Raw genomic sequence first — 19,341 nt, 5'->3', positions numbered from 1 at the left:
AGGCAGAATGGGCCTTTGGCATTTTAGCTCCTCTGGTACTGCGGCAATGCTTCAGTACTGCACTCAACTGTCAGCTTAGTTTATGTGCGTGTCTTGGAGTGACCCTAGAACCCAAAAATTTCTAACCTGGAGGTGAAGTGGAATCATTCAGCCAGGAAGACAATGCATATGGTTGAATGATTCAATTTGCAACTGTACCCACACATTGCAAATTGGAATGCTAAATTGTAATTCATCATATTGTAACCCACAGTTGGAATACATACCCAAATCATTGACAGAAGGTGCTTCCTAGAGAATGGTGGGTGAATTGAAGAGAGAACCAGTGTATGATACAGTCCCAACATTTCTATGCTCTCTTAAGCTGTGGAGAACTATTAACTGAGAGAGGATTGGAGATAGGTCTATCTGTCCACTGCTCCTGTTATGGTAACAATATTCAGCATAGGGAGGGAATCAACAAAAAAATTCAAACACAAACGTGATACAAGAAACTGAGATTGAAAGCAGGCAATATTATTGGAGAAATTCTAACAGCAGCATTTTCATAGTGCAAATAGAACACAACTGAGATTCTTTAAAAGGTTGCAAATAGGATTTTTTTTATTCTGGTTTGTTTTGCATTCATGTTGAAAACTATGGTAGCAATATCTTGGGATAGAAGTACTGAATTACTCCAGGATACAGGTAAATTAGTTGTGTCATGAACAGATTCTATGGAACATAGTTTGCCTGAAATGAGAATGCTAATGAATGTTACTGGGGAAAGGTTGTAGTCTAAAGCCAAATTTTAAAAGTGCAGAATTGAAATAGAATGGAAAACATTGCAAGTAAAATATTAATGATTGTGGAAGTGGTGTGGGATTACCTGAAAAAAATCTGTCCTAGTCTACAAGGCGATGCTTGCAAATTGCTTCTGCCAATAATTTGCGACAATCAGGACTATGCAATATAACAGTGCTGCTAAAATTTAGTGATCTAAGCCCTTAAAACTCTGGTGACAAAGTTGAATGAATACTATTGTAATATCAGCCAACTGAACTAAATTCTGACATTGTAAAATCACTCCCACTCTTTGCCCTGACTTGCCTTGGAGACCAGAAATTGTAAGCAACCTTAATTGTTAACCCACTGAGTACTACATTTCATTTGAATCTCACTAAATGTGAGCTTGGCTTCTGTAAAATTATACAGTTGAATAGCACACAAGGGAGTGAGAATACGTTACTCATTTTGTCTAAAGCCTAAGTATGCCATTTTATTGATGCAATGCCCATATACTTTCAAGATTCTCAAAGGATAATATCTGAAATCCTTGCATTGGAGTTTAGGATTCAGAGATTATTCTGAGCTATTGATGAATGCTGAGCTATTTATATTTAGTAGTTACATGCACCTCTGTTTCCAGGGAGAAATACAGCTTATCAACTTAGAGACCAGGAGAGATGCTGTGGAACAGATGTCATTGAAGCTTTATAGCGAGCAGTACACAAGTCACAACAATAGAAAACAAGAATTTGCTGCAATGTCAAAAGTCAATCGGGTAGATACTTACAGGTATGGGATTTATTTGATCATTAATCTTTGTTTAATCTTTAATTGCCAGGGTTAATTGTTTCATGAACTACATCATATGACTGTTGTTAAGTACATAATAATATGTATTCATTTTTATAAATTAAATATACTGTGCAATTCTGCAGCAAGCCCTTTTCAGGCCTTGGTAAATTAAATTGGCCTATTTAAGATGTTAAAGTAAATGATAAAATTTGAAGCTAGGCCTTAAGTGCCATTTTATGTCAGAAACCCCTGCCACCCCAACCCTTGACGGACGAAGGAGTTAGTTGAGTTTAATATTACAATCTTCATTTCTTCAGGCACTCTATTTACTTACTTTTAGCGAAATATTCCATCATTGCACATGTTTTGGAAACTTCATAATAACTGCTGTTTTGCTTTGAATATTTGGATTTTCTCCATCTTGATGTCTTATACGTCAAGAGTATTTCAACAATGGGAAGGAGAATAATAAGAGGACAGTATTATTGAAAGTACATAATCATGTATAGGCCAAACACATGCAGGTATTTCCAAGGGACCTGTCTTGTATCTTGATATTAGTGATTTGAAATATAAAGAACTCCTATGCATTCCATAAAATGCGTGCTTCCTAATGGGGAAAGAATTTCACTGGTCTCTACGCATTGAAAGCATCATCAGTCCATTCAGGAAGGGCATGATCATGATTAGACTATACATAACAGAGTAATTTTGTTTGTCTCCACATTTCTCTATTTTGTTGTTTTGCACATTTTATACGGATTTTGATTTATGACAAGAATCCCCAAATTCTAGTACATTGGGAGCAAAAGTGCTGCAAAAGAGGAAGATTTGCACTCATGTAGTGCCTTTCATTATTTCAGGATATCCCAGTGCTTTACATTTCAGTATTATTGTAATCATTGTTGAAATGTCGAAACACAGAAGCAAATTTTATGTATAGTAAGTTCCCGCAAACATCAATGTAATCATGACCAGAAAATCTGCTTCAGTTGTGTTGGTTGAAGAATATGTATTGGTTAATTCAACCCCATGCTCATCTTCAAAGAATATCATAGGATCTTTTCTACTCATCCAAAGGACAAACAAAACAATGGCTTAACATTTCACCTCAGTGCTCCATTGGAGCATCAGTCTAGATTTTGTATACATGTCATTGGAATGAGTTTTAAATTAACCATCTTTTACCTCAGAGGCTAGAGAGCTACCAGCGACCAACTGACCCTTAAGATAATGTAATTTTATGTAGGGGCCACTTGACTGATTGTGAGTCAGATATGCCAGTTATATCCAACCTATAAAATGGACTAAATGCCAGTGAGACATGGGTCTGGCAAAAAATGTGTTTACCCACTAATTGGTGCACATTTAGAGTAATGAAGGCAAAAGCTGCTGTCACTGAGTTCACAACATTTATTACTAGCATTACACCTGACTTGGTAAGTCTAAAAGAACCGACAGGTAAGTCAATCACATACATAATGCATTCAAGCAAGGAAATGACTGACTCTGTTAGATTTGAATCTCCTTAAACTTTTTATGAAATATCAGATCTGACTGAAGCAATTAAGGAAATTTCTTTTTGGCTATTCTGATAAGAAATGATTCTGCCACTTTCATGCAGAAAATCTTTTTCTTCCCACTCACGAAGAAGTTATGGATTCAAGCCCATTTAAGAAAGTTTGAGGTGACAATTTAGTGGAGTACTGCTCATCATTTGCCTCATCTGTTTCCCTACATATCAAGAATAGCTCCATTTGAAACATACCTTTCCAGTTACAATGGCCTTTAGGACTGAAACCATGAAAGGCACTATGTAAATGCAAGTTATTTATTTCTATTTTGAAGTCCTTACCAATGGAGTTTTCAGTGGACATTTCCATCTGCATCCCCCTTGTATCAGAGGCTGAAAAGGGAATTGGAAATTGGAAGAGGAAAACATGCAGGATAAGGCTGCATAAGTAGAAAAGCAACTAAGAGATAGCTTTCCAACAGACTTCAAAGAATATGATTTCCATTGAAGGCATTCTAGAAGAGCTCTTCGTAAGATCGCAGTGGTTCAGTGAGGAAGCAGAAAAGGAGCATTTACCCATTGCAAACTAGCCTTCAAATCACAATGACTAGAACAATAGACTTCATATCAAGAGGTGGTTTTACAGTCTGTACACATGTATATTTACAATGAGTATTTCTTTTTTCAACTGCCTCTGTGTTACTCTTCCTATTGTACCATTCCACAGGGCTATCTGAGCTTGAGGAATAGCTACAAAAGACCATCAAAAGGCAGATGAGCTAAACCTTGAATTAGGCATCAGCATCCTCAACCTGAAGCCATTATATACAGCTGCAGTACATAACAAGCCAATGAAAGAGCAAATATGGACAGTCTGAAACACAACACCAGGTTCAAGCCTCTACCTTAAAGAATAGAGCACTGTTACAGGAGGCCTGGCATTAGTTGACTGATGATGATAAGCTGTGCAAGCATTGCATACCAATAAAGATAGGTTAATTTGGTCCTTATTTACTCTTTGATGCTCAGCTGGGGAATAATTCAATGAGCTTCCAAGCATCTGATTGTATCACTTATTATCTAATCACTAGAATGTATGTAAGGATTGGTCATGATGACTAAGATGTTCTTTTTTTGCCATTGTGAAGGAGTATCCTTAACTTGACAGTTAACTTGATGGTTAAATTGGGAATTATCAAGGAGAGGGATTGAATTCACCCTTCAGTACCTTGCCCTTCTTCATGTTTCTGCCTAGTAAGATACTAATAAGCTATTCTGCTGTGGAGTTCATGCAGTGAAGCCTGATGCTGGGATTATTGTTCAAGAGAGGGAACCCTGGTAATGTTCTTTTTGCTATCCAAGTGGCCTCAGAACTAATGCTTCCTTGTAAATCAACCCAGTCAACTCAGTTGAATTGGAGATGGTACTTAGTCTGTGAGTCTCATTCTTTTCCCGCCTTTATCAGCCACGTCAAAAAGTGAAGGTAAAGCTTGTACTTAACTTTGAAAGTGCTGTTCCAGCTTAAGGAAGATACATCATGTAGGCCTGGAGATAATTCATGATGTAGCAAAATTGATTTGGCACTAACATATTTTTGAAATAACATTATATGATACTTCTTGCAACTTGGTGTCATCTATTTTATTTCAGTACCATTAATAGTTTCTTTGAAAAATCTTTTAACTCAATTTTTAAAGATAAATCATTTGCAAATTGTCAGATTATAAATTAGAGATACATAAAATAAATTGAATTTGAAAACCAAAACTGTGTAATATGAAAATTGTAATAAGCACATGCAATTTATTTTGATACATGCGCAGTTAAGCTGCATGCATGGAAGACTCTTTCAAGGAGAACCTGGTAAGAACATACTTGAAGAGTTCAACATTACATTGAGGGGCTTTGGAAGAAATTGTACTGTACATTTGAAGCATATTTCAAATGCCTCCATAAAGCCAGTGTGCTGCTTTTGTTTACTCAGATTGAATCAAAAGTGAAAATTGTGTGAAATTCATGATTTGAATTACCTAGGATTTTTATTTGCATATGAAATCCCAGAGAATTCATTCTGTTGCCCATTGAACAGATCATTATACATGTAACAGAAACAATTCTTTTCTTAAGCATTGCCGAATAGAACATTTATATTTGCTGTGACATTTAAGTCTACGTTCATTGAATCAAATTTTGAATACTTTTCATATATGACAGAATTTTTTTCTGAAGAAGACTAGTTCTCTTTCCATTAACTGGCATTGAACAACATATTCCTCATTTAGAAGAATGGTTATTTTTTGTGAAGGATTGGTCAAATACAGTCTTCTTGATGCATATTAGTGTCACATTTAAGTAATTCTTGAGAACCGCACATTGCTTTGTTGATGTGTGCATTTTTCACAATTACCACTGCTTACTGCATCAGAGTATTAGAGCTGAGTTGTAAGCCAGAGAGTTCAGATAACTCGGGCGATGTGCTTTGAACTGAACATGGCTTTAATCTTTTTAAGCCCCTCAATCTAATGATTTATTTAATGCAAACCTTACAATCATCTTTTGAATTTTAATGATTACTGTCTTTTTGAGAATTCCTCATTTTGACTTTATGGCCTCACCTTTGCATCAAACATGTCTATGGGGAGCACCTGTCTAGTGCTCCATCTAGCCCTTGTGAGTGGTTTGGCATACTCACTCATGCCCAACTAAAAAGTGTGTCTGATATACTTTCAACTTATAAAACCTTTGGCTGTAGGCTTGCCTTCTGTGCTATTGGCTGTCGTGTTTACTTAATATACATCTATCCAGTTGAGATTCTGATGAAAAGGTTGTATTAAAATGGGGATTTATAAACTGGTTTAAAACAATACTGAGGCAATGAATCAAATTTGTTGATCATTTCCATAATATGGCCTATCATATGTCTTTGCTACCCATGAATAACGTAGCAAAATAATGGTCATGAGTTTATCATTGTTAAAATCTAATTATGTGAATGCTTCTTTTTGACTCTCTGGTACATTATTACTTTACTTTATTTATCATGCTGTGCTATCTACTTACATTAGATTTTAATGAAGTCTTGCTGGCTAGTTTCAAGTTTTAATTTTCTCTATAACAAGCAATTAAAATTTCCAGTCAACATTCATTCAGGAATATATATTTTATTTATGTCATACATAATGCATTTTTAATTCTTCTTTCCAGCCTTCTGGACTTTGAATCGGAGTACCAGGAGCTCTGGGATTGGCTGATTGACATGGAATCCATAGTGATGGACAGCCATGACCTGATGATGTCAGAAGAGCAGCAGCAGCATCTTTACAAGGTTAGAGCCTATGTTACTGTCTTTGCTTGGATATAGAAAATCTGATTAGCCTGACAAGTCTTTCTCTCAGTGGACATCTTGGCGTTCATTGTATATATCATGGTGCCTATTAGAATTCCCTTCCCTGTCCCCAACTTCATTTCGATCTCCTGCATGCCTGCAAAGAGTGCTGACATCATAATTGCCAAACTGTTCCCTTTATCACATTCTATTAGATTTAATTTTATAAAGGAATGAAGAATTATTCCCATAAATGAAGAGAAATAAAGGAGACAGGACTAATAAATAGACTGATACAAAATGAATAGTCAGTGAAAATAGGGGCTCTACTTTCCAGTATGTGCTTCAATTTGAGGTTTCAAGTGATTAGTCTGTTCTTCAGAAACTCTACGAGCAGAATTTTCCAGGACTCTGTTTTATCACTACACCGACACTAGTTGGTTTTCAATGAATTTTTATTAATCATAGATAAAACAGCCTTTATTGCTTTAAGTTGTTAATTTTTCACAAAATTAAAGTGATATTTTAGACTCTGATATTGTTTTGAATTCCCCCAAATAATAAATGAAAAATATATATTTCAGTATTTTCTATTACTTAGCCTATTAAGTACTCTATTTTGTAAGATATTACTGTATCCTTTTATTGACAAAAATCTCAAAGCTTATACTGTCGACATGATAGCATTTTAAAACAGAACAGGGCAATGTCTTAGAGCATTTCAGGGGTTATTTTCAGCAGAAACTCCAAAGCAGTAAATCTGCCTCGTTTAGGCTATTTTTTATTGTTGTAATTCTGACAGTTGTCATCCCTGAATTGCTTTGAACATATGGCACATTTCGAAGAGCAGATTGTGAATCGTAAAGAAAAAAAAATTAATAACCACCATCAGAATTGACAACAGGATAATGACAAGAAACAACCACCCTCTGGCTCTATTAGTAATTTTTCATTTTTACACAAGGAATGGAAATTCAAGGTCAAACAGAAGCCGATCTCTTATCTTAGTGGCTTCATCACAAGTTACTATCATCTTTAAGAGTGGCATCAGGACAAATATCTTAAAGTCGAGGCCTGTGCATTGTCAGTTCCAGTAAGGGAAGCATCTGGGGCATTGTCTTTCTCACACCCAGCAGGAGGTGAATACCACTAATGTGTGGCTGTTGTACAGTGGGATACAGATAAAGACCAATCAAATTTTGTATTTTTGAGAAACCATGAGGAAAGAAAACAGACTATTTGCAGAAACAGCACTTAGATAGAACCAAAGGTAGCTGTGAGAGAAAATCGCATATACATTCTCCAGAGGTATAACTATATACATGAAAAGAGAATTTTTAAGCAGAGTAGCATGCACAAAGGAGGTTTGTGTATTCTTCGATTTTCATTTGAATGCACCACATTTGGGGTCTTTGCTTTACCTGGCTGAAACTGGTTTGCTGCTAATTGGCAGTGGGCAGTGAGACACATACAGACTACTGAAAGAAGTAATTTCTTTGGACTTCAAAGTATCTTTTAGCATACGATGGCTTGCCCAGAAGGGAATCAAGCACCCTGCTTCATTTGCTGTTATCTGCTCACAGGCTTATTCCTCACCTTCACTGAAACTTATCCTTCCAGTCCCTCTTGTTTAGTCCTCATTTATGTTAACTACAGTTATAAAAGGATTTATTCCCTCCTGTTTTTTTTAAAGAATGTAGAGAAATTCCTTCCACCAGTACTGTACCCTCTAGATGATAGTTTTGGTAAAGGAAATTAAAGTTTTTGACATACTACAGTGAATTTTCTTTAGAAATTCTGTTAGTGGACTACAGGCAAAGTAAGAAAGATTGGAATTAGTTTTAAATTCAATTTTATGAGTACGAACTTTTGAATCCACTTTCTTTCTTTTGTAAATGATGACTGCATGGTCAACAAAGTTGCATTTCATCAAGAGCGAGTTGACCAGCAACTATCTCGCTCACCCTTGAATCGCATTGTGCGATTGACATCATGATTGTTTATTCATTTATGGGATGAGGACGTCGCTGGCTAGACAGCATTTATTGCCCATCCCTAACTGCCCAGAAGGCAGTTAAAAGTCAACCACATTGCTGTGGATCTGGAGTCACATGTAGCCCAGACCAGGTAAGGATGGCAGTTTCCTTCCCTAAAGGACATTAGTGAACCACATGAGTTGCAAGTGCAATTCATTGGAACACCTGCACTTGACTCGGCCACAATGTCTTTATCTTGAGTTATTCTACTGAATTCAGTAAACTTGGAACTTAATAGATTATCACAGAATTTAAACCATGCTATCACGTTGTATCAGGAGTGCTCTACAAACTTTTTGCCAGGCTCAAAAGTTAAAAACTCCTGTCATCTTTCTCATGGCTACATTTGTATCTGTACAAACCCATCAAGGTCAACATTTTTACTGAGAATACATCATGGGATGATGCTATTGGAGGATGAGCAGGAGAATCCTTTGACAAAGCTCCAACCCCTATTTAGCCTCCCTTAAGGATATGTTACTTTGATGCCACCTCATATCTCTGTATGCAGTGTTTATTTGTTCATCAAAATAATATAATGTGATTGATTGGTGAGAGGCGTTATTGTTTGATAGCTTGCTATCTTCTGAGGCTGTCACTCGAATTTCAGGTATCGTAACATCCACATTCATAATAAAATGATGTATTAACCCTTCATGAATGGATTTATTTGAAGAAAACAAAAGTTCTTTTTATAGAAAAAGATCCTGAAGCTATTCAGTTACAAGCAAAACTTTGAAGGGTAGGCGATGGCCTAGTAGTATTATCGCTAAACTATTAATCCAGAGACACAGCTAATGTTCTGGGGACCCGAGTTTGAATCCAGTAGATGGGGGAATTTGAATTCAATAATTAAACAAAAATATCTGGAATTAAGAATCTACTGATCACCATGAAATCATTGTCAATTGTCAGAAAAACCCATCTGGTTCACTAATGTCCTTTAGGGAAGGAAATCTGCCACCCTCACCTGATCTGGCCTACATGTGACTACAGACCCACAGCAATATGGTTGACTTTCAGTTGCCCTCTTAAATGGCCTAGCAAGCCAGGCAGTTGTACCAATTACAACAAAGTCTCAAAGAAATGAAACTGGATGGATCACCTGATATCGACCTAGGCACCGGAGAAGACAACGGCAGAAACAGCCCTGTCAACCCTGCCAAGTCCTCCTCACTAACATCTGGGGGTTAGTGCCAAAATTGGGAGAGCTGTCTCACAGACTAGTTAAGCAACAGCCTGATATAGTCATATTCACAGCATCATACCTTACAGACAATGTCCCAGACACCACCATCACCATCCCTGGTATGTCCTGTCCCACTGGCAGGACAGACCAAGCAGAGATGGTGGCCCAGTGGGATACAGTCAGGAGGGAGTTGCTCGAGGAGTCCTCAACTCTGGACCTCATGAAGTGTCATAGCTTCAGGTTAAACATGGGCAAGGAAACCTCCTGCTGATTACCACATGCTGTCCTCTCTCAGCTGATGAATCAGTACTCCTCCATGTTGAACAACACTTAGAGGAAGCACTGAGGATGGCAAGGGCACAAAATGTACTGGGTGGTGAATTTCAATGTCCACCACCAAGAGTGGCTCGGCAGCAGTACTACTGATCGAGCTGATTGGGTCCTAAAGGATATAGCTGCTAGACTGGGTCTGCGGCAGGTGCTGAGGGAACCAACAAGAGGGAAAAACATACTTGACCTCAACCTTACCAATCCACCACCTGCAGAAGCATCTGTCCATTACAGTATCGGTAAGAGTGACCACCGCACAGGCCTTGTGGAGATGAAGTCCCGCCTTCACATTGAGAATAACTTCCATCGTGTTGTATGGCACTAACACCATGCTAAATTGGACGGATTTCTCTCATATCCAATAACTCAAGACTGGGCATCCATGAGGTGCTGTGGGCCATCAACAACAGCAGAATTGTACTCCAGCACAATCTGTAACCTCATGGCCCAGCATATCCCCCACTCAAACATTACCATCAAACCAGGGGTGCAACCCTGGTTCAATGGAGAGTGCAGGGGGGCATGCCAGGAGCAGCACCAGGCATACCTGAAGATGAGGTGTCAACCTGGCAAAGCCTCCAAACAGCAAGTAATAGAGCAAAACAATCCCTCGACCAACGGATCAGATCTAAGTTCTGCAGTCCTACCATCTAGTTGTAAATGGTGGTGGACAATTAAACAACTCACTGGAGGGGGAAGCTCCACAAATGTCCCCATGCAAAAGATAAGGCTGAAGCAATCACAGCAATCTTCAACCAGAAGTACAGAGTGGATGATTCATCTCGGCCTCCTCCAGTGGTCCCCAGCATTACAGATACCAGTCTTCAGCCAATTCAAATCACTCCACATGATATCTAGAAATGGTCGGAGACACTGGATACTGCAAAGGCTATGGGCCCTGACAACATTCCGGCAATAGTACTGAAGACTTGTGCTCCAGAACTTGCCACTCCCCGAGTCAAGCTGTTTCAGTACAGTTACAACACTGGTATCTACCCGACAATGTGGAAAATTGACTAAGCATGTCCTGTACACAAAAACCAGGACAAATCCAACCCGCCCAATTACCGCCCCATCAGTCTACTCTCGATCATCAGAAAAGTGATAGAAGATGTCATCAACAGTGCTACCAAGCAGCACCTGCTCAGCAATAACCTGCTCAGTGATGCCTAGTTTGGGTTCCGCCAGGGCCACTCAGCTCCTGGCCTCATTACAGCCTTGGTTCAAACATGGAAAAAAGAGCTGAATTCCAGAGATGAGACGACAGTGACAGCCCTTGACATCAAGGCTGCATTCAACCGAGTGTGGCACCAAGGAGCCTTAGCAAAACTGGAATCAATCGGTATCAGGGGGCAAACACTTTGGTGGTTGGAGTCATACCTGACACATAAGAAGATGGTTGTGGTTGTTGGAGGTCAATCATCTCAGCTCCAGGACACCTCTCCAGGAGTTCCTCAGGGTAGTGTCCAAGGCCCAACCATCTACAGCTGCTTCATTAATGGCCTTCCCTCCATCAAAACGTCAGGAGTGGGGATCTTCGCAGATGATTGCACAATGTTCAGCACCATTCGTGACTCCTCAGATACTGAAGCAGTCCATGTTCAAATGCAACAAGGTCTGGACAATATCCAGGCTTGGACTGAGAAACGGCAAGTGACATTCGCGCCACAGAAATGCCAGGCTATGACCATCACCAATAAGAGACAATCTAACCACTGTCCCTTGATATTCAATGGTGTTGCCATCATTGAATCCCCCCACTATCAACATCCTGGCGTTTATCATTGACCAAAAACTCAGCTGGACTCACCACATAAACACAGTGGCTATAAGAGCAGGCCAGAAGCTAGGAATACTGCGGCAAGTAACTCACCTTCTGACTCCTCAAATCCTGTCCACCATCTACAAGGCCCAAGTCAGGAGTGTGATGGAATACTCCCACTTGCCTGGATGACTGCAGCCCTAACAACACTCAAGAAGCTTGATACCATCCAGGACAAAGCAGCCCACTTGATTGGCAATACATCCACAAGCATCCACTCCCTCCACGACTGATGCTCAGTAGCAGCAGTGTGTGCTATCTACAAGATGCACTGCAGAAATTCACGAAAGATTCTCCGAAAGCGCCTGCCAAACCCTTCCAGCCAGAAGGACAAGGGCAGCAGACATATGGGAAAAACCACCACCTCCAAGTTTGCCCACAAGCCATTCACCATCCTGACTTGGAAATATATCACTGTTCCTTTACTGTCACTGGGTCAAAACTCTGGAATTCCCTCCGTAATGGCAATGTGGGTCAACCTACAGCAGGTGAACTGCAGCAGTTCAAGAAGGCAGCTCACCACCACCTTCTCAAGGGTAACTAGGGATGGGCAAGAAATGCTGGCCAGCCAGCGACACCCACATTCCACAAATGATTAGAGAAAGAAATTCATTTTGTATAGCTAATTAGTAAAGCACTGTGTTTCATTTAAAGTTGGACATGAAGAATTTTTGTCAATAAATATATCTATTTCAAATCCATTTAATTTTCTTGGTGTACATAAATTGCTCCTTTATCTTACTTGATGCACAATTGTGACATAATTTCATTCTTATAAAGTAATCCGTTCGCAACATGGAATAAAATGTTTTTAGTTTAGAAAGGCATCGTGTGTCAGTGCAGGCTTTGTGGGCCAAAGGGCCTATTCCTGTGCTCTACTGTTTTTGTTCTTTAAATATTGCAATCTTAATGTGGCATGGTGGCTCAGTGGTTAGCACTGCAGCCTCACAGCGCCAGGAACCCGGGTTCAATTCCACTTTTGGGCAACTGTCTGTGCGGAGTTTGCACATTCTCCCTGTGCCTGCGTTTGTTTCCTTTGGGTGCTCCGGTTTCCTCCCACAGCCCAAAGATGTGCAGGGTAGATGGATTGGCCATGCTAAATTGCCCATAATGTTCAGGGATGTGTAGATTCGTTGGGTTATAGGGGGATGGGTCTGTTTGGAATGGTCTGAGGGAGGTCAGTGTGGACTTGTTGGGCTGAAGGGCCTGTTTCCACACTATAGGGATTCTATGAAATCTATGAATGACATTGCGTCACCACTACAGTCTGTGACATAAATTGCCCTCAATTTTAGGGTAATTAATGTCAACCCAAGATCACAAGTTCCTGTCATGGGTGTTCACTTAACTGAACAGACCAATTCTTCACCCACATGGCACAGGTAGTCGGATCTGGAGTATAGGTTTTGCTTTCTTTTCAATTCTACTGCCATTCTGAATTGTCGTGAGGACAATATGGCTCAAAGCATTGATGCAAGTTGATGGACAAGTGCTGCCATTTTGAACAATTGGTAGCAAGCTGCTTCTATCATTAATTTCATTGCTTCTTTTCTTCAAGGAGAGCTTCAGAGTGTGTTGAAGCGTTTTCTTTGTCCTTGGTGGCAGCTGTCCTTACTACGTCAACTCCATACTAAAACTAAATTGACCATTACAGATACACATGACCTACAGTTTGTAGGTAACTGCAGTGTACTTGCCCACTCTGCACCAGATTTACTCTGGCTTTCTTCAGTTCCTCTTACAACAATCTCAGTCTGTTCTTGAATGTTGCCAAACCAAAACTCACATATCAACCAATACCTGGGTCAGCAAAATATTGCACCTCTCATATCTTGAAGGAAACTCTCTGGAATAGGAGGAACAATTCATATACTTTGGCAGCCATGTCTCTCAAAAGCCCACAATTGTCTCTGTCAATTCCAAATTCCTTAGTTCATATTGAATACCAGCCCCAGTCTCCATTTACTGGTTTCTGTGAAGCATATCCTTTCAAACCAAATTTGCTTTGTAATGCAGAACTGCTTGCCAAACTTTCCTATTCCCTTTAATATGTCAGCCAAAGTCAAGTCTGAAATTTCATCTTATTAATTTTGGTGCCTCTGAAGCCTTCATTTATTTTGATTTTATTTTTGTCTGTGTTGTTACGGACTGAATTTTATTTTGGCAAGGTGTAGGTCAGCATTTATCATCCTACTTCACCAGATTTTAGATGATGGTTTTCAAAATATTTCTAAGAGCATACATTTCCCTCCAGATGTATTTGCATAGCTTTGGTTTAGATACCAGTTGTAATGATTAATTCTCCGTTTGTGTTTAATGTTTCTATAATCTGATTCTACAGTTTCAGCACTTTATTTTGTTCAGATTCTGACTGTTTGTTTCTCCTGTAGTTGAAGCCACATTATTATCAATTGTTTGAGATTACAGTCACTATAACTGTCTGATGCTGTGTAGCTCCATGAGTTCTGATTTCATTTCCTGCAGTCTGATTACACAGCTGCGGGTGCATTTTTCTTTGAAGTTTTCTATTGTATTAAAGTACTCAATACTGTCACCACTCAGCTTTAAGTTCTCAAACATACTGTATTCTGAGCAATCTCTGCTGTAAGAATTAACTTTGATTTGCAAAATTTCATTAGCACTCAGTTGAACTAGGTAAAGAGCTGGCTTAATACAAATAAGATATTGTACACATTTTTAGACACAAATAAGTGAATTTGTTAATATTTTGCATTTCACTAAAATTGGCACATAACTTGGTAGAATTCTGCAGAAGGTTGTAAAATAAGATAAAATAGTTTTTCATCCCTGTAAAGAGTACTGCTTAAATTCTTTCGTTGCTAGAGTGTCAAGACAAGGAATAATCGGACGGAAAGAAGATTTAAGGGTGCAGATGGAAAACCAAATGCTCGTATCTGTGCTTTATATTAGATGTTAACTTGGATTCTCTAATCTAAGTATGCTTTTGTACATAGGTCTTGATTCTAATGCAGCATAATTACCTTGGACAGATATGCTGGAAATGCACAACAGGTCAGGGTTTTATCTGAGACATTAACGTGCCTTTCTCTTACAGCTGACGATGAGCCGTTCTGTGTTCTCAGATTTCATTACAGATTTCCACTTGCTTAGTTCCAGTTTGCTTGAAGTTTAATTGTTCTTTTGTTTTGATGTCAAAGTTATTCCATTCTCACATGTGATAGCAGCCAATTTAGTCTTCAATATACGATACCAGGATACCTGAATGAAGGTGCAATTCTCCATGAGCTAGTATTTTCACAGAAACCTGTTGGACTAGAATGTGGTGTCATGTGATTTTTGACCTTGTCCAACCCAGTCCAACACCAGCACCTCCACATCAAGTCTTCAGTACAGAATAGTGGACATTGATTATAGTTATGGCAGAATATACATTAAATCTGTTTTTGAATGTAATCTATAACTGAAGCCAGACTATTAGTTATTTCAACAGTTTTTATAGTCTAGGGTCCAAAATCTTGATAAAATATCTAACTACAATATCTCCCTCCACTGAGAGGAAGGCAATAAGCTATTCTGTCCAGTGAGACCCCTGAGTAATACTTTGTGAGACCCTGGAGTAATACCTTGAGACTCTGGAGTAATACCTTGCCTGCAGTTGTCGCTGCCAGGCCACCTTCCAATTAAGAACGGCAGCTTACTCCCAAGAACTGCCAGATCAATCGGATGGCAATCAGCACCACAGTGAAACTGAATTTTATTCTTTGTTCAAAAGCTGTGATCAGTTTTCTGAAGCCAATTATGTTTATTATTTCTCTTTGATTTCCATTCCAATTTTCTTGCCTTCCTAACCTAAATCCCTTAGTGGAGCATTGACCTTGGACCTGAGTTACCATCTTACACAGTGATCAACTTCTATTTGAGAACCTTCACTGTGAGCATGATATTTTGTCTTGTCCCTAGCTGATAGCTGCAGAAGAACAATTACTGCTGTACTTTGCTGGATAATATGGTAAAATCACCGTAGTCCTACCAGACCAAAGGGTCGATCTCTCTCATAAAAGAAAGATGACTGTGATGGTTTAACCTGACTATCACCATTACAAGGGAGAGGTTGAAAAGAAGATTGTTTCATGGTAACCTCAGTCAGTGCAGGAATTGAACCCACACATGTTGGCATCACTCTGCATCGCAAAACCAGCTGTCCAGCCAACTGAACTAACTGGAGAAAGCAAAAGTATTTAATGTAATGATCAGTTATTTAATACTGTAGCAGGCAATTTATCTTTAATGCTGTTATTTGATAAACTCAATTTGATGGCTATCACCCCAGCCCATTTCCTGGCAACCATGGATTCCCTTGTGCTATATCTCTTTAAAATCTTTTACTTAAGTAGGTCAAATAAACTTGTTCATGCACATCTTCTATTCATTTGTCCCTAACCAAGAGGTATGTTTTTGGCAAAAATAAGGAAATTTCATTTGCTTCGTCAATGCATGCTGAGATTTTAGAGTCCAATGCTTATATGTATCACAACTGACATTACATTTCCTGTATGTGTGGCATTGGCTATGGTCAGCTATCTGATGCTGTTGCTGCTGTGCGTTCACTTTAGAATGTTACTCCTTGGCTGTAAAGAGGGTTCAAAGCATTTAAGCCATCTGCCTTGTTTCAACCAATCTTGTAAAGTTATTCAGTAAGCCAGTTGGAAAATTCTAAATATAAACTAGAGGTTGAAGATATATTTTTGAATTTAGAATATTTACTACTTGTGTCTATGGCCAGATTGTCGTGGTCACCCGATGGCATATTTGCAGGTGGGAGTCCCTGTAATATTCCCTGAAAGGCTTGCTTGCCCTCACTCCAACTGAGGCCCTTAAGTGGTAAACTATTGGCCACTAACAGGCTGCTTCCTTTCCAGCCTTTTACTATGGCATAAGATTTTACCATGGCATAAGTCCAGAGATGGGAGGGAAAGCCCAGTAGACCACTCTGCTTGACGTTCATGTGGGTAAGGGTATGGAGCGCTTTCCTTGCTGATCCCCTTTCAAAATTGGGAAAACTCATCCCAAAGTCTGGCCGTAATCGCTACCTCCTCAATAAACACCGAAAGAACTGCGGATGCTGTAAATCAGGATCAAAAACAGAAGTTGCTGGAAAACCTCAGCAGATCTGGCAGCATCTGTGAAGAAAGATCAGCGTTGAAGTTTCAGGACCGATGACCAGTTCTGAGGAAGGGTCACCAGACCCGAAACTTTAACTCTGATTTTTTCTTCACAGATGCTGCCAACCTGCTGAGTTTTTCCAGCAACTTCTGTTTTCATTCCCTCTACCTCTTCTCCTGTTTATGTCACAATAGTCTCACTTAAGCACCATCTCCAGCTCTGGGATTTAGGGATCTGAGAATTGCTTGAGAATCCCAGTAGTGGCCTCTGCTCTTGGTGACACAGTTAGAACTACAGGGCTGCTGGCCAATCAGATTGGCTGGCTGCTATATGGGAGAGGATTTCTTCCAGTGTGGAAGGCAGAAATTCCTCGTAGCGTTCAATAGCTATTGGGAAGCTGATACCAGGCAGGTACGTTCATCCAGCTCTACACCTTGTTATCTCAGATTCTCCAGCATCTGCAGTTCCTACTATCTCAGGTAAGTTTTGTGATGCCTCTTCAGCTTGGCAGATTGGGAAAACCCTCCACCTGTAAAATTCTGTCCATTGTCTTATAACATAGAAATATTAATTATTAGGTATCTAAACAAATTTGAGGTTTTTTTCCTCCAGTCTAGATAGTGTTGATTCCTCTTAGGATAGTATTTTACCAGTACAATGCACTCAGTGAAACCGAAATGTCATTATATTGGCTTATTATCAAGATTCTGAGGGCTTTCTCCTCTGAAGCACCTTAGAACAATTTACTACATTAAAGGTGCAATTTAAATGCAAATTGTTGTTTCCAATAATTTTTCATCCGCTGCAAAAGCGTCATCAGAATTCAAGACATGACTACACCTTAGTCACTTCCCACAGAGGTCAAAGTGAATGTAGGCCCCTTCGAGAATGAGGTTGAGGAAATAATAATGGGGAGCTAGAAAATGGAAGTGGAGTCGAATGAATACTTTTTAACAGTCTTCACAATGGAAGACACGAATAGCATTCCAAAAAATATGAAATAATCAAAGGGAAAAATGGGGAGAGGAAATAAACATAATTGGCACTAGAGAAGGCATACTAGGTAAACTGATGGGGCTAAAGACCCGTAAGTCCCCTTGACCTCACAGAGTCATAGAGATGTACAGCATGGAAATAGACCCTTCGGTCCAACCTGTCCATGCCAACCAGATAACCTAAATAAATCTAGTCCTATTTGCCAGCATTTGACCCATGTCCCTCTAAACTTTGCCTAATCATACACCCATCCAGATGCCTTTTAAATGTTGTAATTGTACCCGCCTCCACCACTTCCTCTGGCAGCTCATTCCATACACACACCACCCTCTGCATGAAAAAGTTGCCCCTTACATCCCTTTTAAATTTTTCTCCTCTCAACTTAAACCTATGCCCTCTAGTTTTGGACTCCCCAACCCCAGGGAAAAGACATTGGGCTATTCACCTTATCCATGCCCCTCATGATTTTATAAACTTCTATAAGATAACCTCTCAGTCTCCGAGGCTTCAGGGAAAATACCCCAGCCTGTTCAGCCTCTCCCTATAGCTCAGTTCCTCCAACCCTGACAACACCCTTGTAAATCTTTTCTGAACCCTTTCAAGTTTCACAGAATTCTTCCTGTAGCAGGGAGACCAGAATTGCACTCAGTATTCCAAAAGTAGCCTAACCAATGTCCTGTACAACCACAACGTGACCTCTCAACTCCTATACTCAATGCACTGACCAATAAAGGCAAACATACCAAATGCCTTCTTCATATCCTATCTGCCTGCAACTTCACTTTCAAAGAACTGTGAATCTGCACTTGAAGGTCTCTTTGTTCAGCAATACTCCCCAGGACCTTACCATTGTGTCTAAGTCCTGCCCTTATTTGCCTTTCCAAAATGCAGCACCTCACACTTATCTAAGTTAAACTCCATCTGCCACTCCTTGACCCATTGGCCCATCTCAGTCCTATCTCGTTCTCTACTTTGTTCCTGCCTGCCCTGACTGTTTGTCTTGCTCCTTTTCCCAACTGTACCAGTCTCAGACTGATCTCTTTCTTCATTATCTCCCTGGGTCCCACCCCATTACTAGTTTAAATCCTCCCGAGCAACTCTAGCAAATCTCCCCGCCAGCATATTAGTCCCCTTCCAATTCAGGTACAATCTGTCCTTCTTATACGGGTCACTTCTACCCCAGAAGAGATTCCAATGATCCAAAAATGTGAATCCTTCTCCTCTGTACCAGCACCTCAGCCATGCATTCATCTGCTCCATCCTCCTATTCCTACCCTTGCTAGCTCATGGCATTGGGAGTAATCCAGATATTACTACCCTCAAGAGTGTCCTTTTTAAAATTCCTGCCTAACTTCCCATATTCTGTCCTCAGAATCTCATCCTTTTCTCTTCCCTTGTTGTTAGTTTCAATGTGCACAATGACCT

At 39.7% G+C, this 19,341-nt stretch overlaps 1 protein-coding gene across 1 annotated transcript in view; it reads left to right on the top strand.

Moving 5' to 3' along the window:
- akap6 (A kinase (PRKA) anchor protein 6) overlaps positions 1 to 19,341 on the top strand; it is a 366,422-nt gene that overhangs the window by 231,738 nt on the left and 115,343 nt on the right. Inside the window, exons 9-10 of the mRNA XM_048600427.1 lie at positions 1,409 to 1,557; positions 6,278 to 6,398. Coding sequence (XP_048456384.1) covers positions 1,409 to 1,557; positions 6,278 to 6,398 — 270 coding nt within the window. The remainder of the gene's footprint in view (positions 1 to 1,408; positions 1,558 to 6,277; positions 6,399 to 19,341) is intronic.

Source organism: Rhincodon typus, chromosome 8, assembly GCF_021869965.1.
Source record: "Rhincodon typus isolate 14 chromosome 8, sRhiTyp1.1, whole genome shotgun sequence".
Classification (NCBI taxonomy): domain Eukaryota; kingdom Metazoa; phylum Chordata; class Chondrichthyes; order Orectolobiformes; family Rhincodontidae; genus Rhincodon; species Rhincodon typus.
Note: the sequence above shows the minus strand (reverse complement) of the source record. Positions and strands in the feature narration are given on the sequence as shown.